At 37.7% G+C, this 26482-nt stretch overlaps 1 protein-coding gene across 2 annotated transcripts in view; it reads right to left on the reverse strand.

The window, feature by feature from the left end:
* PRKDC (protein kinase, DNA-activated, catalytic subunit) overlaps positions 1-26482 on the reverse strand; it is a 73724-nt gene that overhangs the window by 32189 nt on the left and 15053 nt on the right. For both annotated transcript variants that reach the window (XM_015855504.2, XM_015855503.1), the window contains exons 23-52: positions 26022-26112; positions 24952-25115; positions 24141-24293; positions 23338-23445; positions 22325-22551; positions 21868-21962; positions 20854-20953; positions 20629-20762; positions 18985-19239; positions 17786-18012; positions 16689-16897; positions 16422-16554; positions 16174-16332; positions 15614-15817; positions 14312-14497; positions 13281-13385; positions 11719-11886; positions 11267-11394; positions 10240-10447; positions 8749-8927; positions 8089-8257; positions 7503-7568; positions 7025-7097; positions 6653-6801; positions 5582-5719; positions 5269-5388; positions 4114-4257; positions 3752-3903; positions 3058-3189; positions 899-1010 (exon numbers count right to left, since the gene is read on the reverse strand). In XM_015855504.2, coding sequence (XP_015710990.1) covers positions 899-1010; positions 3058-3189; positions 3752-3903; positions 4114-4257; positions 5269-5388; positions 5582-5719; positions 6653-6801; positions 7025-7097; positions 7503-7568; positions 8089-8257; positions 8749-8927; positions 10240-10447; positions 11267-11394; positions 11719-11886; positions 13281-13385; positions 14312-14497; positions 15614-15817; positions 16174-16332; positions 16422-16554; positions 16689-16897; positions 17786-18012; positions 18985-19239; positions 20629-20762; positions 20854-20953; positions 21868-21962; positions 22325-22551; positions 23338-23445; positions 24141-24293; positions 24952-25115; positions 26022-26112 — 4488 coding nt within the window. The remainder of the gene's footprint in view (positions 1-898; positions 1011-3057; positions 3190-3751; positions 3904-4113; positions 4258-5268; positions 5389-5581; positions 5720-6652; positions 6802-7024; positions 7098-7502; positions 7569-8088; positions 8258-8748; positions 8928-10239; positions 10448-11266; positions 11395-11718; positions 11887-13280; positions 13386-14311; positions 14498-15613; positions 15818-16173; positions 16333-16421; positions 16555-16688; positions 16898-17785; positions 18013-18984; positions 19240-20628; positions 20763-20853; positions 20954-21867; positions 21963-22324; positions 22552-23337; positions 23446-24140; positions 24294-24951; positions 25116-26021; positions 26113-26482) is intronic.

Raw genomic sequence — 26482 nt, forward strand, 5'->3', positions numbered from 1 at the left:
ACATTTAGGGAATGAAGCAGTAGGTTTCACTGAGCATCAAAGAAATCAGCTTTGAATAGGATAAAATATTTCAACCATCTTTATGCGGAACACTCCTTTTAATAGAACTTAAAAAACTGTGAGAGAGGAGGTTGCAGGAATTCAGTTTAGGAAATATGCTCTAGAAACTGTAAAAGAAAAAACAGAATGCAATTTAGTGGGGAATAATGCAGGAACATTCTGCAAGATTGAGTAATAATCCACCAAGCCAATTACTTAGTATTTCTGTAGTAGCAGCTGCAGAATGTTATTTAGGAGTTCACAAGCCTGGCAGCACTGTCTTTTTCCCCTCCCCCTCACATACATCCCAGTATATATCCATCATTAGCTCTTAGAGTATACGTTGCCTATTGCTTCTGAAAGCAGTCAGTGGACTTCTCTTGTGCAAAAATCTGCTTAATTTCTTTCTGAACCTGCTGATGCCACTTACCTCCAAAATCCCCTGTCATAGCTAACAATTCTGTAAAGAGATACTTATAGTATCTGTCTCAAATTGATTTCTATGAACATCAAGCAATATCTCTTGGTGCCATTATTATAAAATTCAGTGAGTAACAGGCCTGCCTGCATTCATTTCATCCACCCTCTAGAAAATAAGTGGATTCGTTATCTACGAGAGCTCTAAAAGCCCAAAATTAAATACAGTAGCCTTGAACCTTACATCAAAACTTGCCAGTTACTAAACGTCCTTAGATGTTCAAAATGTAGCCCCAAACCTCCCAACTTTCAATTTTCTCTTTTAACCAAAAAACAATAAAAACAAGAAATTCCAAAACTCTGAAGTGTACACAACAGTGTTGCTGAATCGCAGGAACATATTTAAGACAGCAATGGTCACACACTTAATACGGTTACTTACATTCTGTCTCTCAGCGATATATTGAAGAGCAAGTCCCAACACTTCTGCTGCAGCTGCATAAACTTCTTTGTACCTTAATAAGCCCATGTTACTGATCAGAGCCTGAAAATACCTAGCACAAAAAGCAAATGTGTTACAAGCCACCACTCCAGAGCTTGATTTCACATTGAAAAACTTTTGAGCTGTCTAACAGCACAGTGACTACTTTTAGAAGAGATCAATATGACACAACACTAATTCCTACCTACAGAGTCTCAAACCATTGCTTTGGCAGTTCCTGACTCTGCTAATACCCATGAAACTGCAGTCATAGAATCACAGAATTACTCAGGTTGGAAAAGACCTTGAAGATCATCAAGTCCAAACACAGCCTAACCAGTATCCTAACTCTAAAAAACCCCTGCTAAATCATATACCTAAGCACCACATCCAAATGGCTCTTAAACACATACAAGGACAGCGACTCAGAGACCTCCCTGGAGAGCCTATTCCAGTGTTTAACAACCCTTACTGTAAGGAAGTGTTTCCTAACATCCAACCTAACTTACCTTGGCACAACATGAGGCCATTTCCCCTTGTCCTGTCAGCTGTCACCAGTGAGAAGAGACTTGCCCCGCTCTCACTGTAAGCACCTTTCAGATACCGGAAGAGAGCAATAAGGTCTCCCCTGAGCCTCCTTTTCCCCAGACTAAACAGCCCCAGCTCTGTCAGTCTCTCCTCGTAGGGCTGATTTTCCAGGCCCTTCACAAGCCTCATTGCCCTTCTCTGGACCTGCTCCAGTACCTCCATGTCCTTTTTGTCCTGAGGTGCCCAAAACTGAACACAGTACTCGAAGTGAGGCCTCACCAATGCTGAGTACGGGGGCAGGATGACTTCCCTAGTCCTGCTCACCACACCATTCCTGATACAAGCCAGGATGCCACTGTCCCTCTTGTCCACCTGGGCACACTGCTGGCTCATATTCAGCCAACTGTCTATCAGTACACCAAGATCCCTTTCCGTCAGGCAGTTTTCCAGCCACTCCTCCCCAAGCCTGTAGGGTTGCCTGGGGTTGTTGTGACCAAAATGCAGGACCCAACACTTGGTCCATCGATCCAGTCTATCCAGGTCCCTCTGTAGTGCCCTTCTTCCCTCTGGCACATCAGCACTCCCTCCCAACTTGGTGTTGTCTGCAAACTTACTGAGGGTGCACTCAATCCCCTCATCAAGATCATCAATGAAGATGTTAAACAGAAGTGGCCCCAGCACTGAGCCCTGGGGAACACCAGTCGTGACCAGCCACCAACTGGATTCAACTCCATTGACCACAACTCTTTGGGCCAGTGCTTCACCAACCAAAGCGTACACCTGTCCATTGTCAGTGATGTCAGGCAAAGAAGGCATTAGATGTCTCTGCTTTATGCGCGTCCCTACTTATGAGGTGACCAATCTCATCAAGTAATGGACCAATGCTACCTCTGGTCTTTCTTTTGCAGTTAACATATTTAAAGAAGCCCTTCTTGCTGCTGGCCAGCGTCCACTCTAATTGAGCTTTGGCCACACACATTTTCTCCCTACTATAGCAACCAGTATTTCTGCAGTCCTCCCATGTTGCCTGATCTTGTTTCCAGTGGCCATACACATCCTTCTTCCACCTAAGCTCTAGAAGAAGTTTGCTCAGCCAAGTCAATGTACTGATCTGTCTGCTTAACTTTTGACACTGATACTTAAAAAGTGACCAGCATTGACAAATCCCACTGGCTTCAAAAGCAGTTCCTCAGGGCATCTTAGCAACTAGTTCCCAAGCAGCCTAAAGTCTGCACTTCCCATATCCAGGGTTAAAATTCTGATGGTAGTGTTCCTCTTATCACCTCAACAACTTCATGGCAATATGGACAAGATAGTTTTGTAGGTAAAGCAGTGACTGGCATCTATCTCTGTTTAAAAGCAACAAATCTACAAGCACCGTTCCTAATTGGTTCCCATAGAACCTGTACCAAGATGGTATCACCAACTTTACAGATAAAAAAAGCACTGTGACAGACTATAGCAAATGGATGATGGGTCAAAAAGTTCCCAACAAATGAACAACATGACTCTGATGTTTTATGCTGACAAGTTAAGAGTTGGCCTCTAAAGCTTCTAAGAAAATTTGTTATTCAAAGAGATGCATTTCTCACCTGATGCGATCTATTTCACACTTCAGGTCAAAGGGAGGTAAATTGTTAGCTAGAACAATCCCCAGCAGCTGAATTCCCACTGAGTTGTCCTTCGTATCAGGATCTCCACTAGAAAACTTCTCAAATATTAAGCTGTTGGATAAAAATATAAATTATATCTATCTATCTATCTATATGACAAACCCCAAATCACTCAATCACTTTCTTAGTACGTGTATATTCACACACACAACCCAAACTCTATAGAAAACAAATGCACACACATACACACAGACATACACACGTATATTCTTCCAGCAAAAAAAAGGTAAAAAGCAGAAGTAAGAACTAGCTTCAGTGAAGAAGACTTTGCAGATTCAAGATTGTCAACCTGCAAAAATATTCCAGAAGCAGATCAGATCAAAAGTCTGACTTAAAATGCACTAATATTCAGTAATAATATATTTCAAATGAAAAGTAAGTCTTTCTAAAGATAACTCTTGCTTTTGTTGCTTGTTGTAATTCTCTATGTGCTTTCTCTCTTTGTTTTAAGAAATTATTTCTCAGCCTTTGGAGAGTTCAGCTCTGAAGTTTTACTGTTAGTTCTGGGGACAAAAAATTTACAGTTGTGGCTGAATTTGCTTTGTTACCTGCTTTGATAACACTCAACTCATACTACTGAGATACTAACAAAATAAAGTTCCACACTGCCTACCTGTAAGGTATGGAGAGACAGTTCTTCCAACACTCTATAACTGTCTTTATGATTTCCAGATTGTGTCTGAACACAGCTCGTTTCTGATGAAAGGCATTCTTCATCAAGAATTCAAGCAATCTATTAGCCAAAATCTCATCCTTAACATTTCCCTACAATGAATGGAAGCAAAAAGAAATATAGTGACTCCAAAATAAAGACACATGTTCTGCTTTTTTCAAATAAATAAGCTACTATTAAAGTTAGTATCTAAACGAAACAGTGGACCGATACAGAAAATGATTAGAAGTGCATAAGAATAAACTCACTCATTTATTAACTAGTCATTAGAATAGCAAAACATCATTTTTACATTTCCTTACTTTGGGAGTAGCTACACTCGTCCAGGAAAGAACAGTAACTGCTATTTCTACTACCATATAATGAATCCCTTCACCTCCGTTATTGCCAGATACAACAAGCTGCAGCATCGGACCAAGCCATTGCTTTGCATAAGGTCGGAAAACCTTTGGGAAGGGAGAAAATAAATAAATAAATAAATGGAAATAAAAAACAACATACGGAGTATCCAATTATTTAATAACCTGTTCAATAATTAATACAAGGGAGACTGCTAAATCAATTTCTTATCATTTCACACTATGTTAAACAAAATGCTAACAAAAAACCCCAACAAATTTAAAGTTCCCTTAAAAATGAAAGGCCTTCCTAACTATATTCCTCACTTCTGCTTAAAAGAAGCACCTTACACAGACCTTGATGTGAAGCTGTAATTATTTCAGTAGTGCCCCCATCATACAGTTCTGTAGGAGCACTTCATGCAGCAAAACTGTCCCTATAGAATTTGAATGAGTGTGCCACTCACCTGCTCTTCCAAATCTCTATTTCAGACTGTTTTACTGAGAAAGCATGATTAAGTGACTGTTAAAGCTTCTTGAATTAATTCTGAAATCCAGTTTTGTATTTTGGATTCAGAATATTTCAAACACTATTCTTTAAAAGAAGTGTCTGAAATAGGATTAGAAATATTAGAGAACGTTTTTCTTCTAGCAAAGACACATTCCATCACGTTATACCTTTCTGCAACTAGAGCATCATTTAGCTCCACGGGTATCCAGAAGACTCATCTGTGGCCATTAAAAAACACACTGTATTTATTCCTACAAAGCTGGCAAACAATCAGCCATACCCCTTAACCAGTATCAATCAATTAATTACTTACAGTTTACATAAGACGCATGTTGTGGATATACTCTACTACTCTATATTCTACTCTACTCTATATTCTAGTCTAGAAATAGTTATTAGAAGAAATTGAGTTTCTCTTACACTCCAAATACTGGTACTACTTCGATTTTTGGGCTATGATTTTTGGGCTTCCATATAATCATTATTAAATTTGAACCTCCTCCAAATGTCTCAGTTGATAACATATTTTACCACATAATATCTATGCAGTTCATAATACAACTTGTTATGTTAACAGAAAGAAAAATAGGAAAAAAGAAATTACTCACATCCTCAGTATTAACAATAAGTTTTGCTATGAAGAGGCGAATATTTAATGGCACTGATGGATTTCCTAACTTACTGTGCAGAAATTTCATCCAAAGAGGAAGGTCTACGGGAACCGTACCCTGAAATTCAAAGAAAAAGATCAAAAATCAATTCAGTTATTGAACAAAACAGGCTTAAAACATCAAAAAAAGCCCCACCTGAGCCACATAGGTACAGACATGAAAATCACAAAATGGAGGAATTCAATCAGTCACAGCCTCATAGTTTTGTTATAACTAGTGAAACAATGCCAGGTTTTTGGTTCATACTGACCTCTTCCACTTTGGGTGTGATCTGGTTCCTCTGCATATGCTTAATCAGAGTGGTCATTGGTGCCATACACTCATGTTGGTTAAGTTCATCCATCTCCAGTTCCATCTCATCATTTGAAACCATGTATTCTGATGTCTCCTGAGGAAAAAAAAAGATTACTACAATCAATACAAATGCATTTTCTTTTAAATTGTGGTAACACAATTTAATGAGTCACTCTCATCTTTTCAGTATTGACAGATTTGACTATACACTCAATATGTAACAGGGAATAAATCAGATGCATTGTTTAAATGCCTCCCAGATGGATGTACCACCTGTGCATTGGTTTCACTTTGTGTGCCTACAGATGTTAGTTTCACATTGCTCTGACATCACCACCTGCTCGTATAGGTGGGGCAACTGCTGGAGGTAGGAAGAGCTCTGAAGCTCACAGAAACAACTGTTTCACAGCTGAACACTTGGAAGAACAGTACTTAACATCTTCCAGCAACAGTTAAAGACAAGGTGCCACAACAGAGATAAAGAATAACTATGTGAGAATAAGAAGAATTCATTTTATGCATTTGATAAAGCCAGCTCTCACAATTGTCTTTGAAAACAAAAAGATATGGGAAAAACGGATGCCTAAGAGCAAAACAGAACCACCACAGGCCACTGCTGAATGCACACACAGTCAAAAGCCACCTTTAAACAACTGTTGGCTTGTACCACTCAGCCTTAGAAAACCACCACAGCACATGGCTTTTCTCCAGCTTACAGCACAGAGAAAAAGGAAACAGAACACAGCTTGATCCCTGTCTCCCTCATCTGGAGAAAACCACCCTCAAGTAGAACAGAACTCAGGTACCGTTAAGTTTGTAAGTGATTGAGTTTATTATTTGATACATTCGCTAGCAACAGCAGAAGAACAAACTCAGTAAGTCTAGCAAAAAATAAGCCTTGCTTCTCTTTACTAACAGGGAACCTTTTGTTTTTCTCAGCATAACACATCATTTCTATTTCTCAACCTCAGTAAATACACACAATTGCTAAAAAGCATAAAACTCAGCACATAAGTCACTAAATTACCTTTCTCCTGAAGTGAGCACTGCTGGCTGTAACATCCTGGGAGCTATAAGAAAAACCTTGAACTCCAGTAGAAAAATCGAACTGACTCATTTCCTCGCTCAAACTGCTATCCATCATGTATGATGCAGAAGCTAAATACTTGGGTTCATCTAAATAGGAAAAAGAATAGACCATTAATCAAAGCGATTACAAACCAACATGCCTTTATTGACCACTGGAATCTGTGAGTGGGTGAGAATTGGTTGCACAACAAAGTACTGTGTATGCTTTTACTTGCTCCTGATGCTGTAGAAGCCAATTAGCAGTGCATCAATAAATAGCATATGAAAGGTAAGAGAGGAGGTTTTTCATAGTCATAAATGAATTTCTTACCCTGAATGCCATTCCATGCCTCTCTGGCTTCTTTCCTAATAGCAATGTACCTCTTCTTCCTTTCCAGGGGAACCTAAACAATAGAAAGAAATAATTACTACTATTTTATCTTTTTATCATTTACAGAGCAACTTCTCAAAACTGTCAAAAAATTATACAAGTCATATAATTAGAAATGCAGTTCCACACTGTAAGTGGTGATTATTAAAGCTACCAAATAACAGCTAAATCAATTATTTCTACAGTCATTCAAAACCAGAATGAAGTGTGCTAAACAATATAATAAGGTTACACACATTTCAGGTTTGTTCTGAATATGTCTACATTTCCTTCAGAAAAAGGTAATTGTAAATAAAGGAGTTCTCCATTGTTTTCCAATTTCCTCCATATGCGACTAACAACCAGTTCAACAGTGAGCACGCTGTTAAAGATACACTCATTTTTTTGAGCAGAAATAAAACCCAGAACTTTCACTCACCTCAATTTCTACAGGAAACATGTACTGACGCTTCAGGTCTATCAAGTTCTCAAAAATCAGCAAGTTCTGCAAACCAAAGAAAACTTGAAAACATCAAAGTTATAACTCTGCACTCAATAACAATTGCTCTGATGTATTTTCTTGCTTCTTGTAGAAGTTCGAAGTACAGAAAACACAGACAGTTCTGTTTTAGATCAACACTTAAGAAAATCTTGCTACTCAATTACTTGAGAATTTAAAGCACTGGCAAGGCACCCTGTAAAAAGGATTTCTCTTATTCATGTGTATTTCAAGCACTGGAAAACTTAATAGATGTCTTCTTGTATATTAGAAAATTGATTGAGTGTGGAGAGAAAGTGGTAAATCTATCCCTACTTCACCCACCCCCAACAGATGGCAAAGCCTTCATCAGCAATTCAAATGACATGAAGAGGAAAGAAAGTCAACTACTCCTACTGCCTCACTGGGTAGTTCATTATATAATCGCCTGTCATTCAAATTTGATTCTTTGATTTATTGACACCAAGTAACATCCCTTCATGTTTCATGCTCTGGAAGCTTCTTAGCAGCAAGAGTGGATTCTCACCTTTTCTGCTTTCTCTGTAAAGAGAAAGCCTTGATAAAATTTACTTTCAGTGAAGACACAACTAATAACAGCAATAGCACAATTATATGCTGCACAGTGATACTGTCTCCTCTTCTCCAGCAGCTGACTCTCCCCTGCCATGTTTTCTGTAAACGCATCATAGCACAACCTGAAAATAAGAACAGGCAAAAATGGACATGTAAACAACAAAGTCTTTTTTGCTTTTGTTCCTTCTCTTTAATGAGCACAGGAAAGGCTTTTCAACCAAAGACAGAATGAACAGAAGACAGATCAAGAGATCTATATCACCAAAACTGTCAACACTCAAACTGAAATTTAAAGGTAAAGAACCATACCGAAAAGCAAGAAAAATAAAATAACTGGGAAAGGAGAGGTAGAACTCATTCTGATGTAGGATTGTAGATAATTACAACAGCTCAGGCTGGAAAGGACTTTAAAGGTCATCTAGTTCCAATGTTCAAGATCAGTTTATCAAATGTAGATTAATACTGAGCATTCTACTTGAAACCAAAAGCTATATCGCAGACTGTGTTCATCCTTGCCAAAGTCATACTTCTGCTTAACATGACATACCTAAAAAGAGTATTTACCCAAAATCTAAATAAAATTGAAAGGAAATACAAGGAAAAAGAATCTTACTTTACCAGTGCCTTGGTAAGTTCATTTCCTTCTACACTTACAGAGCCACGGTAAGCTTGGTTAATTTTAGAGTCCTTGGAGTGAACATCATCTTTTGAAAGACGTATATACATCACTTCCAGCAGCTTGTAATAACCCATTTTCTTGGTGATTTGTGTATCAAAAACACATTCATTAGACTGAAAACAAATAAGCAAAGACTCAGAAAAATTTCCTAGATTTTGACCTTGCTAAGGCGGTCCATGGTTACCCTAGTTATTGCTAAACAGCCTTCAGATTACTTTTATCTTCTACAGCAATAACTTACAACTTCAGAGTTTCTGCATAATACAATTATTAAAACTACGTTGATCTGGTTACTAGGTAACTGTCTTAAGTACAATTGACTAAACAATTAGAGAAATACTGGAATAATAAACACAGACTACTAAATTTCAGACATCTTAAGCAAAACACACCTGTAAGAGCAACACAAGGAGACAAAATATGCTTGGTGATAAAAGAGATCTGTCAGTTTGAATTGTCTGTCAAGAAACAACAGCAATTTGTGCAACCTGAAGTTGCCTAAAGCCCAACAGAAGCTGGAAACACAGAACATCCTTCCCCATGAAAACAAGGATCAGCTTGTTTTTAAATAAAGCACACACGTAGAATCAAAGATAAAAATATACATATAACTGATAAGCAGATAAAATATCCTGTTCCTACCACTACCATTTCAAAAAATGTACCCAGGGAATTTATAAGTTTCTTTGCGCACCTCACTTCAGTGCCAACACTTACAGTAATAGAAGTTCATGTGAGAGCCTGTTTAAGTCTACGTGTAAGGTCTTCTTTCCAGTGTTTTGTTTTTAATGACAACTATTAGAATTCCTCCTAGGAATCTAAGGCAAGATGCAAAGGAATGGCTCAAAGCTGCACAAGGGATGTTCCAACCGAACATTTGGTATTTTATATATATATTTTAACAGTGGGGGTGGTTAAACACTGCAAGAGGCTTCCTAGAGAGGTGGTTGATATCCCGTGTAACAAAAACAATTTAACTAACACGAATAACAAATAGCACATAGAGAAAGAAACACATCTATCTTCTGATTGTAGCCAAGATCCTTCTGCAAGTGATTAAGAGCACAAACCCTCCTTTCTCCAAGGGCTTTAATTACACAGGTCTAATACTCCTCTTTCACAATGTATTAGTAGACCACCATTTTATACTTAAAAGTATGAGTGTGTTTTGGCAGTACCTCAGATCCCTTTTTTGCATATACAAATGACTTGTCAGCTATACACAGAAGAAATACAAACATGCATTAATTTCAAAGCAACGGAATCAAAACACATAATGAGGAAAAACTTCTGCTACGAGATACAGAAAACTGGTAAAACTGAAAGCAAGTGGTTTCAATTACAGCATTTCAATCAAACCTAAGCAAAATGTATGTAGAGACAGTCAATGTTATGCTTGCTAATTTATTTATTTGTAATTCATACCTTTGTAAACCTGGAATTAAGTGTATCCATAGCCTGCACAATGATCTTGCAAAAGAACTCTCTCAATGCATCCAAGCTGCAGTGTGACATGAGAGTGAGGAGGGAGCGATCCACAAAAGCTTGCCGGACCGTATTTGAAAGAAGATCTTCATTCTGAAACATCTTGTGAACAGTGTCCAGCAGTACCACTTGTTTGTCAGTGCTGCTCCTAAATAAGATAGAAATCTCAAGAAGGAAATTCATTCTTACCAGATTCCATTTGCATTTTAAACTGCTTCTGTCATTAAAATTACATTGTCTTTGCTCATACACTCTTAGCTATCCTACAAGACATGAAAGATCAGTTTGAAACTGTTGAAATCAGTTATGGGCCCATTCCAACTCAGAACATGCTATGGTTCTAGATGTATCAGTTCTGAATAATTTTATAGTAGCTAAAACTCCAAAAAAGTGGGGCTTGGGCAAAAGATAAATGACTCCATGTAGCAAACTGTATGCTTCAAAACAGTCATTAATTAATAGCCCATCATAAATTGGAATGCTTAGTTCCAAGACTAAAGATCTGTTCTGTGGACAGAGTATGTTTTTGTCAACAACTTATCAGTCTGGAAACACTTTAATTAAGAAAAAAAAAAGAAAAAAAAGAAAAAAGTGCTGTTCTATTTCCAAGGGTGTTGAGCAAATAAACTCACTGACAAGTGTTATTTACTTATGTGAGCACTATGGTTATGCAGTGATAGCAAGAATAGGCATTGCACACAACTACTACCTTCAAACTGCATTCTGCCAGAATGAGCCGATTTACCGAAGGCTTTACAGAATTTGTCCAGATATTGGCAGTGTCATCTGTAAGTTGGTGCCACTTCAGAAGTATTTTGGAATAGTGAAGACAAAAGTACTACATAACTTAAAAGTATTATATAAAATGCTATGATGTTAATTATTGCTGTTATATGGACAAGAATGACATTTACATCATAAAAAAACCACTAAGACCAAGAACAAAATGCAATAGACCAAACCGTACCTTCTGGAAATTCTTTTGAAGCTGGCTTGAAATAAGTCCTCCATAGAATGTCTGTGGTCCCTACAGAGGACTTCTGTCATCAACTGCAACAACATCGGACTCTGAGACAACTCTAAAGCATCTAAAAACTGAAAAAAGATACAACACAAAATAAGGAGTTACATGGAATCAAATCAATTCCATTTAACTTTTCCATATCAATCAGAAACAGATACTCAAGATATGTATATGTAATCTGTATATGTAAATTCAACATCTGGATAAAAATTTAACTAAGAACTAATAGCTGATTTCCTTAAAGGAACTGAGCTTATCTTTCTAATTCCAGACTCTGTGATATATGAGTACACACCTACCTCTGCTATATATACATACACACACCCCTTTGTGATATACAAATACCTGTTTCAAGGCACAGTTCAATTACATAATCATTTCTGAAAGACACTAACCTTCTTAGTGCAGTCCACATAGTTGTTGTGCTTCAAGGTTCCTTTGGGAAACTCATCTGAACTCATAGGAAAATTGAAAGCTACAAGTTGATCAAGAGCATTCTTAAGGTCATTAAGTTTTTCTCCAGTCAAATTAGTGAAAAATGGAAGAATTATCACTGCCTGGCCCTGAAAGAAAGATTAAAAAAAGCTTTAAACAAAATTACAAATTAAACAAAATTAAACTAATTACAAAGCATTTAAGGACCACAAAACAACCAGTAGTGGTTGTGCTTACTGATTTCAAATGCTCAGATAACAGAAAAATGCATCATGTAGCTGCTCTTCTTTAAGATGCTACTTCAGAAAATATCTTTGATCAATACTGAGTGGGAGTTAAAAGCTAATTAACATTTCCTGCCCAACACTTTGATATATCAGACTTTTGTGATAGTGGATGCTCACTTAAAAAAAACAGTAAGTCAGTGCTTTAATGCACCACCTAGCAGCTAAAGCAAGGTTTATCTTGAATGCACAGTGTTCAAAACCATCTACCTAAAGGTGAACTGACAGAGCAGCAACCATGCAAAACTATTTTTTAAGTATAAAACTGATAGCCTTCTGGTCTGAAGTTTATGCTCTAGCATCCACACAGCAGTGTGACCTTGTGGCCAAGGCCAATGGTATCCTTGGATGCATTAAAAAGAGCATGGACCAGCAGGTCAACGGAGGATATCCTTCCCCTCCACCCTACTCTGGCAAGGCCACATCTGGGATACCGTATCCAGTTCTGTGCTACCCAGTTCAAAAAAGACAGTGATCTCCTAGAAGGAGCCCAGCAGACAGCTATGAAGATGATTAAGGGTCTGGATATGTCTTGTATGAGGAAAGGCTGAGTGACCTGGGACTCTTCAGTCTGGAGAACAGAAGGCTAAGAGAGGAAGTCCTGTTTATAAAGTTTCCGAAGTGCGTGCGGACTCTTCAGTGGTGTGCAGTGATACAACAAGGGGCAAGGGGACAAAACTGGAGCACAGGAAGTTCCATACTGACAGAAAGAAGAACTTCTTTACAGCAAGATTGACAGAACACTGGAACATGCTGCCCAGAGATTATTCAAGACACATCTGGATGCCTGTGTTTGATCTACAGCAGGGAATCTGCTTTAGCAGGGGTTAAACTCAAAACCTCTAAAGGTCCCTTCCAACGCCTACAGTTCTGTGATTCATCCTACAACTACTGCTTTCAGTATGCAGTACTCTGTCTCCCTCTCTTGACCAAATCACATATAGCAGTTACTGGTCTCTCACAGAGATGAACCTTGGAATCATTGCATGTATATAATTTAACATTTAGAAAGTGTCATTCCTTGCTAAAAGCCTGATTAACCATCAACTCAAAAATGAACACTTTAGAAAAAGTTTCACCCAAAACAAAAGCCCAGCACCTGTGATATCGCTTTCTGTCTAAAATACAAACAATTAACTTCAATTTTTAGGAGGCTGAATAGGGGAATTAAAAAAGTGGAAGTAATGTCCATGTGCAAAAAAGAGATAGATAGGGAAGACACTCAGTGAGCAACTTACCTTCAGATTTAAGCCTAAATTCTGATCAGTAAGTAGACTGGTATAGGTATCGAAAACAGCTCTAAATGCTTCATGACTAGTATTGAAAGAAACTGAAGAGTCTATCTGGAACAACAGACAAGTTAAACAAAGATTTGTTTCTGAACTAGTCAGAGAGATCCTTACATTAGTGAACAATGAAAACAACCCATGTGCTATAGAATTCTGTTTCCACAAATATACTGAATGAACAGAAAGTACATATAGTGCGATTTTGGTTTTAGAAGGACTGCCAGTAAGAATTCTAAAAACCCCTATGCTATACAAACAAGCTTACACACAGGACATTTTCCAGTTCAAAAATAAATCAAGCTACGTCTCAAAGCTAGATTATCTATTAGTCTTTTTACTAGCAATTAATGCAGCAATAGAATTCACAATACATGCCCCAGAACACACAGTCCAGAAGATACAAGCTGAAAATAATGACATTTATAATTTCAAAAGTCCTGAAGTGAATATTTGTGTATTTACACATGGCTACTTTTACAACTTCCTAAAAAAAAAAAAAAAGTGGGCTAAGTAGATAAATTCTGTCTTTATGACAGAAAAAACAACATTAAGCAAAACCACAGTGTAACCAAAGTTAGAGGTCCTAAAAACCAAAACTTTTCTGCACATGTTGATTTAGGTAGCTCTGTTGTGACTTTCTAGATGCCAGCAAGGCAGAAGGAATGCTACCAGAGGTTGTTCATTTTCTAAGTTTACTCCCCATGCTTGTGTCAATTCTCCAGAAGGCAAAAAGGCAGAAAAACAAAGTGAGCAGCTAAAACAAGAAGGCTGGTGGGGAGAAAAGCAAAATCCAGTATTTTCTGCCTGTCCAAATATTTTTTTGTACTTTGCAAAAAACAAAACAGACTATCATTACTCAGCTTTTCCCCCATCCCCTTAACCCTCCCACATAAGAGAAACAAAGAAAACTACTCCTTTAAGCTAAGATATCTTTCTGTAGAATTAGAGAAGTTAACTGGGCGTTACAAAACGATGCATACCTGGAGAACTTTTGCCAGCAGAGTCAAGACAGCCATTTTGCTCTCAGGAGATGAACCTTTGGCCCACCAGCTGTCCAGCCTCTTCCAGTTTCTCAGTACTGCTGTGACCAGTTTCACTCCTTGCTGCTTGCGTACGGCACGCTCCCTAAAACTCTGATCTAACATGCCATTCAAAATGCTTCCAACCTGAAAGGAAAAGCAACAGAGATTCTTGTCTTCTGGGAGAAAGAAAACAACACAACCAAATTACAGTTTCAGAAGAAAACCAACCAAAAAGTGCTCGTTAATGGAAGGAAAATGAATATCCCCTATTGGCTTCAGACAGATCTTTCTGTCCTCTCTGTCTGAACTACCATCTGTCCTAAAAGCACCTAAATTAGAAGCACCTCTCTAATTTGACTTTGTGGAAAAGCTAAAGATGGCATCTAAAATTAGAAGACCTTAACTCTATCCCACATCCTTAATTAAAATTACACTTAATGGAAAGTAAAAACCCAGTAAAGGAACTTTCAAATTAAGTCTGCTAATGTGTCAAGGGAGGATTTTCAGTTTACTGCATCACACAGCAATGCTAGATTTAAATCTCAACAGGATACAGGAGTCACTGCACAGGAATTTAGAAGAGAAGAGACATCTACCATACTACTTCCTGTTTAAATCAAGCACCAATGTAGCAAATCCCTCCCATACATTTTGTGTGAACACAGAGAAACAAATTATAACCCAGAGTAATACTGAGAATCAATAATTTGAAAATACAAGTAAGCAGGGAACTGAGAAACAGGAGAGTGACAGACAGAACTTACTTGCATAAATTCTGAATGCAGAAGTAAAACTTCAAGCAAGTTATGAACAAGTATGTTTCAATCCCCCTCCTTCACACAGTTTAAGATGTGACTGAAACTACTACTGATCACTGACTTCTAAGCCTTATCAAAGGACTGTGTTGCAGTAACTTATCTTCCACAGTACATCCCTCTACACAGTACACAAAAATGGGAACAATGTTCTCCAGATGAAACGCTATGGAAAGTTCCTGAAATAGATAGATTTCAGGGTAGGTAACAGGCAAGTGCTTTCCACTCAAATCAGGTTGCCAAGGACATGAAATCGGTGCCAATAGGCTGTAAGCCAAAATAAAACAGAAGGAAACAAAATACCATGAAATTAACCACTAAAAAACCCTATCAATACTGTGCTTTCCAAGTGCAACTGAAGACACTCAGCTACACACAACTGTAACAAGGAAGTCTTATTTCTAACATTTCCATGTGAATTTGTCCTTTTAAAGAAGTTTAATACCATTTGGGGATTGCTGACAGACGATTCCATAAGCTGGATTACAATCACATCCGGATTTTTTAGCAGCTGCTGATTAATGGTGTCAGAGAACAGGCTGTAGAAATACTGTCCATGAGAAAAATTGACAAAGTTCCTCTCCGAGGCTTCAGATAACGGCACAGATAACACCACTGTGTTCAACAGCAGACTTACTAGCTCCTCACACTGTAAAACATAAGACAGCACCAGAGTTATCTCAAATGCATTAAATTTTGTAGATTTCCTAAAAAAACAAACAACAACCAACAACAACCACATTTCCTTTTCTTAAAAACCTCCCATCTCAAACTGTTTTATGTCACCATGAAATACAGTAATACATTGTAAACTAAATATTGTAATGTTTGCTACTTAAAATCTCCCTTTGTCCCTCAATCAAGTCAGAGAACGTTTGCAGCTTATCTGTAGAGTATGAATAGGGCTTCTTTTACCAAAAATATATACTCTGGTTACTCTACAGAATAGTCCCTGAAAACAGTAAGTTGAAGATTAAGAAATGAGATTGGAGAACCACATCCTACCTGGTCATCAATGGCAAAGGCAAGCTGCAGGAGTCCGTCGGCTAATCGCTTACTGCTGATGTCTACTGCTGGAAGAGAGCTCCTTTCACTCCCAGGTGCGATGCCTTTATAAACAACTGAAAGAAGCTTAGAGCCAATTGAGAAATGAGGCCTTTCATCCTATAGGAAAAAAAGAAGCGACAATGAATAGAAGCTGAAAAAATAACTTTATAAAAGCATTCAGAATTAATTTCTGGCTGAACAATTACCTGACTGTGAAGAACAGAATGAAGCAGACCACATTTCTGGAGTTGCTTGCAGGCAGAAAGAACAGCACTAAACCTAACTCGATCAAAACGTGCATCTGAATTAAACAGATCAACAGAACAAAGGTCCTCAAAGCTAATGAAAAAAGAGAAGCATTAATTTTAGAATGGTGGGGATATCTATTTGCAACAGTACATAACATTATTTTGCATTTCTCATTTCAATTTGATTTGTTCCGGACATTTGCTTACTAGAAAGCTCCTACTTACCTCTGTGGGGTGATTCTTTTTTTTAAACATAATTGCAGACGTTCTTTATAGGGAGATTTCATCAAAGCTTTCAAGAGTCTCACTGAGATATCTGGGAGATTTTTCATGACTTGTACATCAGCTGTGTTAAATCCTATATGTGATGGATCACACACAGTCATCACCAGAAGCTCTACAAAGTTTGCATTCAGCAATTCCTTCTCAAGTAGCTAGAAAAAAGAAAACAAATTAAAAGAAAATGTAAGGAATCCTAATAGGAGTTGAAACTATTTTATTCTTCATTACTTACCATTACTCCTTAAAGCCAGAAGAAAGCATAACATGTAATATTAACTATTCTGGTGAAATAGCATTAACTTTCTTCAATTAAATATCTAATTTCAACGAATCATGCTAATGCACAGAAATAAAAACACATATATAAAAATACATAGGATGTAAGCTATCAAATTGGAATTGAAATCTTTTTATATTCACATAGGCCTGTTTCAGTCTTGATCATACATCTAATCACTTGGAAATCCAGATGTACATCCCTATGCACACCATTAAGCATTTACTTAAAACAAGAGACAGTCTCAGATCTACATCTGGCACTGTATATTTCACAAATACTATGTTCTATAGCTTTAATTACAGTTTGTATTAAATCCAAGCTAGACAAGATAAGAGATCTGAACATTTTTTCTGAATTCAGGAACAAATTGCTGCAATGTCACCTTTTGATTTAAATAACTACTGCCTTGACAAACTTAAAGCAATCAGGATGCCTGAAAAAATATTCACTGCAAGTACTCTATGCAGAGGAACCTCACAGTCGATTTCCTTACTGGAATATTGAAATATATAGGAAATGTTCACCCCTCTATTCAAAACTATGTCAGCCACTAAAGTGAATCTCTGCAGTATCCTTTCTCTTACATGCAAAGATTGTAACAGCTGGTGATTCCTAGTCAACAGTATGAAACAAAGCACCACTAAGGATAAGATATCCAGCAAATCATCTCATGGTGAAAAAATAAAAATAAATTTAAAAAATCAATGTAATTACGTATATAATTTGTTATCTTTTACTCACTACGGATTTCAGTGCCTACCTTCCAGAAATCCTGCTGGCAGGTTTCCAGGATCATGGTGACAAACTCCATGATTCGCACGATAATTGTACACTTGCTGTAATTATACGCTTCTCTTTCTTGGGGACTGAATACGTTGCCTCTCGATCTGCAATCAAAGCACTGCTCTGCTGCATGGATATCATGCAAGGCAATAGTTTCAAGGAAGAAATCCACTGCTTCCAAGAAAGCGGACCTTTCATTTACACCTAAGGTGAATCATTGTAAGCAGAAATGAGACAGCAGTTCATTTTCTATATATAAGTTTGTGTTAGGAAGAAAACAGTTGTGTTGAAATAACAAGCAGAAAAATTACTGCATCTCACATGAGTATTTCCTGATAGTTTTATGTCATTTGCAAATATTACCATTCCGGCCGTGAAGCGTAGCTTTCTAATTACCAATCATTACAAGCATGTAATTACCAATCATCATTCATGTTTAATAAGGCTGAAAATTTTAAATCCATAGTTTCAAATAGCTTGGCTGTATACTAACTCCATCTAATAAAGACCTTATCATTTTAAATAAGGATAGAGATGACACAGGTAGACTACCTACTACATGCATGAGACTTCTACGCAACTGTACTGTCGGAAACAAAAAGCAATTTGGTCAGAAGTGAATGGAAAATTAAGAAAACCTTTTGGTTAAGACTCAGTGTTTACATAAGGTATTATGTACACAATCGAATGCAAAGCAGTTCAATTAATTGGAAGAATCAGAAATTGACTTAAAGGCTTGGAGTAAAAAGGGGACTTCTTTCATTGCTTTCTCATAGCTCCCTCCAGACACCAATAAAGAACAGGTAAACAACTTAGAAGGATTATTTCAAAACCTATGGCTCTGCTCAGCAAAGGGAAATTAGCTGTGCAGTTTGATTTGCAAATAAAAACAAGTTGCTGGTGAGTGGACTATTTAGTGAGAGAAATCAAATGGTATACTTCTAGGACTGAAAGGAAATATTTTAAAGATATAGTATTAACAAAGTACTTCATTAAAAAAAACAACAACAAAACAAAACACCCACAACAACCATCAATGAGTTCAATGAGAGAGTTTGTAGAATTCATTAACTCCACATTTAAGACAAAGGCTTCAAGTCAGAGGTGGGAACTCCTCTTGGAGCTACTCCTCTGTAACAGACATGAATCACTCTAATGCAGCTGTTAATCACTCACCCAGTATTTCCTGAGGCTTGATCATTCGGAGCTCAAAGAAAGTATTGTAGCAGTCCAGCGCTGCTAAGAACATATCCATCCACCGCATGACAGTCAGTAAGCTAAAGGGCTCCTGCATATCACGGAGAGTTGGCTGAGAAAGAATCCCAGATGGGCTTTTGGCATCACTGCCACCTCCTTCAAATTTGTTAATAAGGAAGGTAACACCTCTCTTTTTTAAAATATCAGCCAGCCAAGAAGACGGAGAATTGTTTCCTAATAGACATAAAAACATATCTGAGTTCTACAGGAAAACAAATAATTTCAAAGTTTTCATTTGGATCTTCCAATATGGAAGTTATTATACCACTGAAGTTAACCACAAAGAAGAGGCTAATCTATGAGCTGCTCCCACTATTTCCCAGTCAGCAAATGCTGCCTTCATAGCAATACACAACAGCAGCCCCTGGCCTACAAGTTCTCTCTCCTGACCAGAAGGAAGTCTTCAATAAAAGTCTTTCCCATGTCCACAACCCCAACCAAAACCTGAGGTTCTCACATTCGTTTTCCAACATTGGCACCTAAATAGCAGTGAAAAGACAATGACTTAAAAAATATTTTTTCTAATAATATATTGCCCAGACAATGACTAGAAAAGGAATGCACAGCATTTAGAAAGCAAGGATCATAGAATCCTAGAATCATCTCAGTTGGCAGGAACCCCCAGAAGGTCCTATAGTCCAAACACCCTGCAATGAACAGGGTATTTGTTATATATATATATATATATATATATAAGGTTGTTCAGAGACCCATCCAATCTGATCTTGAGTGCCTCCAAGAGGGGCTTCCAGCACCTCTCCTGGAAACCTGAATGAGTGCCTCACCACTTACTGTAAAAGAAAATTTCTTCCTTACACCAAGTCTAAATCACCCCTCTTTAGTTTGAAACCATTTCCCCTTATCCTATCACAACAGACCATACTAAACAGTCTGTCCCTTTCCTTCTTACAGTCTCCTTTTAGTTGCTGAAAGGCCATTCTCAGGTCTCTCTGGAGCCTTCTCTTCTCCAGGCTGTACAGCCTCAGTTCTCTCAGCCTGTACACAAGGGGAAGGTGCTTCATTCCTCACATCACTTGTGTGGCCCTGCTCTGGACATGCTCCAACAGGTCTGTGTCTCTCCTGTACGAAGGATTCCACATCTGGAGGCAGTAATCCAAGGTCTCACCAGTTCAGAGTAGAGGGGGGCAGGATCACCTCACTCACCCTGCTGGCCACACTTCATTTGATGCAAATCAGGATACAGCTGTCTTTCTGGCCTACAAGGCTGCATGTTGCTGGTTCATGTCCAGTTTCTCATCCACAAGTACCCCCAAGTCCTTCTCAGCAGGGCTGTGCTCCATCCTTACGTCTCCCCAGCTTGTAATGACAGTAGGGATTGCCATGACCCAGCTGCAAGACCCTACACTTAGATTTGTTCAACCTCACAAAGTTCACCTGTGCCCACTGCTCTAGCCTGTCAAGGCCTCTCTGGATGGCATCCCACCTCTCTGGTGTGTCAATCACACCACACAGATTGTAGCCATCAGCAAACTCGCTGAAAATGCACTCAACCCCAGTGTCAATGTCACTGATATGATAATAATACACTGCGACTTACAATACCTGGTAATAAAGGAACAAATTCATAAAGCAGCTCCATGGCTTTATGTCGGCACTCTGTCTGAGGTCGCCCACACTGCACTAAGAGCCACATGACAACATTTTGAAGGCACACTGACTTTGTAGCTGGAAATCCTCTGCACAAGAATATTAGTAATTAGTAGTATTCATGACATCTAACCAGAAGTCATTGTCTTCCAGTTGAAATAAATAAATAATACTGCTGACCGTGGTATCCGCCGTTTTCCTTCCTTGTTCAGAGCAGGTGCTTTATGCTTGATTATGCGCTTCAGGTGATTAATAGCATCACAACATTGCTGGGTGGTACCTATTGGAGAATATGCATATGTGCATCTATAAATAAATGCGTTAAATTAGCTACCACCACAGAAATAGTGCAAGAGGCTGACACACAGGATGTCTGTTACCAATGCCATTCTCTGCAATGGTAAATTCTTCAAGGTTGAAGAACAAGACCACAGAACAGCAGAGCAGCCTCTGCTATAAAAAACATATATTCTTTTTGCTCTCTCACTTAAATGGTAAACTGCACACAAATACTTGGGGGCTATTTCTGTGATATCCCCACCTGTTTCCGTGAAAGAAATCAAGCTTTGTAACACTAGATTTTGGCTTCCTGTTTAAACTATTATTAATTGATGAAAGCCAGAGCGTAAGAAAAAAAGAAAAGCAGGTTTATTGGACACTGAAGAATCATATGTATTGAGGAAAAGGTAATAGAATCTTCACACGTACTGTCATACAGAAGAATCACACGGCAACCAAGAATGATGAAATGAGTAAAAAAATACTCCACAGAACACAGAGAAATTACCATTTTTTGAGAACTGTGTTTGTATTAAAAGAACAGAGTTCAAAATTCTTATCAAGCCATGGTTTTACATCATGCAACTACAAAACAAGGTCTTACATCATAAATAACATCAGTATTGTTACTGTTACTACAAAGGTGTATATCATAATAAATGTGGAAAATGTTCTTTAATTAAGCATTAAAAAAATCTTCCACACTTACATGTTGCAAGGAGTTGACATAAACAGCTCTTAACTAGATACCAAATTATCTCTCTACCATAAGAAACTGTTGCAAAGTAGACACATTCCCTTGTCCCACAGTTATAGATTTGTAGTTTCCTTTAGTTTTTCTTTTTTTTTCCTTCTTCTTTTTTAATAAAAATTAAACTGCATCCCTTTTGTTAGTTGTAGCTAATAATAGCTTACCTAATGATTTCTCATCTGTATGGGTTAAAGCCAGACTTTCCAGGAATACAACCAATGCTTCAAACACAAACTGCTCCACCAGAGAATTCTCTTCCCTTTAAAATAAAAAATAAATAGAAGAAACTTGAGTAGAAGCAATGAGTATGAAATTATAATTAAAAACAAGTTAAAATACTGCAGAAATAAACTGCAAAAAAACCCTACATAACAAATACACCGAAACCACTCTAAAAGAGTGGCAAGGAAGACTTACTGAGTGAGGTGAATAACTCACCATAAATCTGTGATATAAATTTATAATTAAATCAATGAATAATCTCAACACAGTTCTGCAGCTGTTGTACACATGAATAGTATGAGTGTGAGAGGATGACTGTTTGGGTCTTATACTGAATTATTTTCACCTCCTTGACCTTTTAGTCCAAGTTGGTTACAGTTCCAAACTCTGTTTACTCACCTAAATTCTCTATAGATGCTGTTAAAAGCAAGTGCTGCACCTAGTCTCTTGAAAGCACTGGGATGAAGAGCAAGACTATATAATCTTTTAAAAAGAGACTTGGTGTTTGCTGGACTTTTCTCTTGCTGTCTTGGAGTTGTCTGTTTAATGGACCACTTCAAAAATTCTTGTACACACTGACCACAGAAATCTCTCAGAGTGCTGTCAACTGGATCCACTATGCCACTCTGAAATTAAGCAAGATAATTTAATTACAAGAATGAAAAAAAAAACAACAAAGAGCACAAAACATTTTTAGTGTAGTGTAGCAGCTCACAGAATTTTTCTTTAAGTAGTTTAAAAATGCACTTAATTTCCCACAAATAAAGCTTCAGAACTCATACTGTCCAGGGAAAGGACGGTACTTCCAGCCCTCACAGCACTGGATTCAGCCTCAAAGACATGGGCTTCTCTTCCCATCTCAGTCAGAGCTTCTAAATTGGTTAGGTAGCTAAGGCATTCTATTTTCTGATAAGCCTGTTTTTTCTGCATTAGAGACACTGTGCTAACACTGACTTTCCTTCACAGAAAGTACCCTGAAAACTTCAGACTTTCAGGTCGGTGCAAAAAAAAACCGAATGTAAATTTAAAGTTTTTTCCCCCAGTGAAATCAAAGAAGCATAAAGAAAAATTAAACACACATCACAAGCAACTTTCCCTTCAGGCTTGGGGAAAAATGGTATTCCAGCAGTTCCTTGTACACACCAATTATAAAAAGAGCATTTCATTACACCTACAAAGACTATGAAGACATCAGCTGCACTTTGACAGACTCAGAGTAACAGAAAAATTCTAAGTCACAGTTAAGAAACATGAAATGGTTATAAAATTGGTAAATTGTTGATTTTTATTTTGAAAAATAAGAAGCTATTATATCAGTGTATGTACTCCTGCTTCTTTCAGTAGTACAGTGATGCTTGCTAAAAACAGTCACATAGCACACAAAAAAAGGAATAGGAAGACTTATGACCTACCAAGATGGCTTCCAGAAATGTCACTGTATCTTGACTCTCAAATTTTTTGTTGTTGGTAAACCAGTGAATGAGTTGCATGACCAAAGGCTCATACAACTGTCTCGTGACCTGAAAATACAAAAAGCCAACTACATTTCTAGGATTAACAGGTTTACCTGTTATTCAAAACGTGTAAGAACAAAAAACTATGCTTTCTGAAAAGGGTCTGTAAAATGAATGTTCTGCTTTATGTAACTTTTCCACATTAAGGATTAAAAAACAAACAAACAAACAAAAAACAATAAATATGTTTGGTTGATTTCTTGAATTAAATAATTCTTCCTCAGTTATCAATAAGGCAGATACAATCTCTAGGTGCTATTTTTGCAGACTGTAGCCTTGTACTCACTCAACCACAAATGAATTATTTCTCCCCAAATTAAAGTATTTAAAAAAATATATTAAAAAATTAAAAAATCAAATACAGTAATGAAGAACAGTAAATACAAACTCTTGGAATTTATCTTGAAATTTCAGCCCTAAAACATTCCCATATATGTACGCTGCTACCGCTCAGGACTGCACTCCTTTACTGAAGTATTTGAAAAGGTTCCCTCCACAGAAACCCTGGAAAACTAAAACAATTAAACTATTCCCTGAAGCAGAATTTCAGCTTAAAAAGATGCACTGCATTACAATTGAAATTAAAAAGGCCATGTGTTAGGATTACTCTCAGAGAATAACTTTTAAACAAAATTATAAGTTATTTCTACGCACAGAGGTGTTTCAAACAAGCTAAAATGCTTAGAAGTGATTATTTTTACCTGGTCTACATCACAGGCAAGACGAAGCAGTACTGGAAATACTCGTTTGTATAACTGATGCATGGGTGGGGGACCTTGTTGTCTTTCTGGCATCTGAGATGCTTTCCCCAGCATATATGCAACAATGCTATGTAGCAGTTCACATGCTGCAACCTGAAATTGAAAAATGCCTTTTGTTATTCATCCTTTACTTCCACAAAAAATTGTGGGCAGGAGGAAAAGAGTCAAAAGGAAGGATGTGCTTGAGAAACTGCTTCTACCTGTGCAAAAAAATCACTTTCAGGAAGGGACTGTGTCTATGCAAATGATCTGCACACGCTCTACCTGACCTCACTCCTGATATTTTAGAGTCTCTGATGTACAGTCACATTTCATAGGAGAAAATGCATCTCTAGAGAAGTCACCCTAATTGTATGTTTGGGGGGATACCTCCACTCTGGACCCTTTGGGTATCAAAATCCCAACCCAGCAAAGAATTTGTATTTAATTCCATGCTCTGTTGGACTGAGCCCACAAACTCACGTGGAAGATATGGGAAGGACATTAAGCAGCAACAAAGATCAGTTATTTTAAAACATTCATTTTTATCTCAAGCCTAACTCAAAAAGGCACAGTGCTGTCTGATAGAACTTATAGCAACATTTTTTCTTTAGGTTTTAAACAATCAGAATAATAGTATCATGAACCAGCACAGAATAAGCACATTTGTACCTCTGAATTGATTAAAACAGGCCTTCCTTAACAAGGAAGGCACTGCTTTACGTGGTACTTCTCAGCTAGCATGAACAAAGATGCATGCAGAGATGAATACCTTTGTTTGTCTGTCACTTGCAGAAAGAGCCAGGTCAGTCACACGAGGCAGAAACACATCCAAGTAGATGACAGGCTTCATGTCTGCAAATGGCACAGCAAAGCTCAGGTGGTTGTTGGTGTCCCAGGACACACACTTCTTCATCATCTCTTCTGCAGAGGTGGCTAATGCATTTGGAAAGCATCAGAACAAAAAATAAGCTTTGTGTAATACAGATCAGATAAGCAGATCCAACATCAAGACCCCTTCAGCTGCACAGAGAATGACCACACCTGTGGCTGTGTTCTCCAAGGTGCTTCAGGGAAAACCACCATACTTTCTTCAGTCCCGACCATTATCGTTAAGGTTGGAAAAGACCCCTAAGTTCCCCTAGTCCAACCATCAGCCTATCCCCACTGTGACCACTATCCCCTCAGTGCCACATCCACACAACACCTCCAGGGACTGTGACTCTACAACCTCCCTGTGCAGCCTGTTCTAATTCACCACCGCTATTGCTAAGAAGAAATTTTTCTTAATATCCAACCTGAACCTCCCCAGCACAACTTAAAGTCATTACTTCTCATCCTGTCTTTTTGCCAAAAATAAAATTGCTTTTAAAAGCAGAAAAGACAGATGTAAACATTAAAAGTTCTAACACCTGCATCTGCTAAAAGCATGGTGACAAGACAAGAAGTAAACCTAGAGTTTTACACAGTTCACAGGTCACAAAAGTGCGTTAAACAGGAATCATAATAAGGAGATGGGAAAAAGTGGTTGAAGAATTGAAAACCATGAGATTTCAAAACAGTTTTGCAGCTACAGAGCAAAGGGGAGGTATGAGTAAATAAAACCATATGATCACATGTGGGTCATTTTTCTTTCTTTAAGATTTCCACACAGGTTTTTTTGCATTCTGTAAGTTAGTTAATAGCCTGTTCTCCTTAACTTCAAAACTCAATAAAAGCTGTTTTGTCAAAATAAATAAATAGTTTTCCTTGTAAAGCTTGTGCATTCTGAAAGTGGTGTTCAGATGTCACCAAACTTTTAAGCAGAGACATACAAATACCAACATAAATTAGGTCACCCACCTGTAATTAAGTTGTGGTTGATCTGCCCTCCTAAAGAGCCAAGAAGGTGAGCCACTCTAGTCCTTACTGCTTCCAAGGAGGGACTGTCATCCTGAATAATTCAAAAGATTGATATTAGTGAAGGAAGAATTATGTCTATATACAGATAAGTTGGTTGACACAGTGAATTAAGGATTGATAGCACTTATTAATGTATGGATGAAGAAGAAACAGTAAAGAGAGGTAGCAGAGTCAAACAAAAGAGCAGCATTGGTTTCAATAAGCAGAAGGAAACACTGGAAAACACCTTCAAGACATTCCATGGTCTTTCAGTTACCACTTCTCAAGTAATGGTTAAATTTTTATCAGCACAGGTAACATGTAATAATCTGTAAAGTGATATGAAATCTGAAGTAAAAAATCACTTTTCATTTACTTTAACCCAAGAACCTGAAATTTAGGTTTTTAACGTGTGGAATATA

Source organism: Coturnix japonica, chromosome 2 (assembly GCF_001577835.2).
Source record: "Coturnix japonica isolate 7356 chromosome 2, Coturnix japonica 2.1, whole genome shotgun sequence".
Taxonomy (NCBI): Eukaryota; Metazoa; Chordata; class Aves; order Galliformes; family Phasianidae; genus Coturnix; species Coturnix japonica.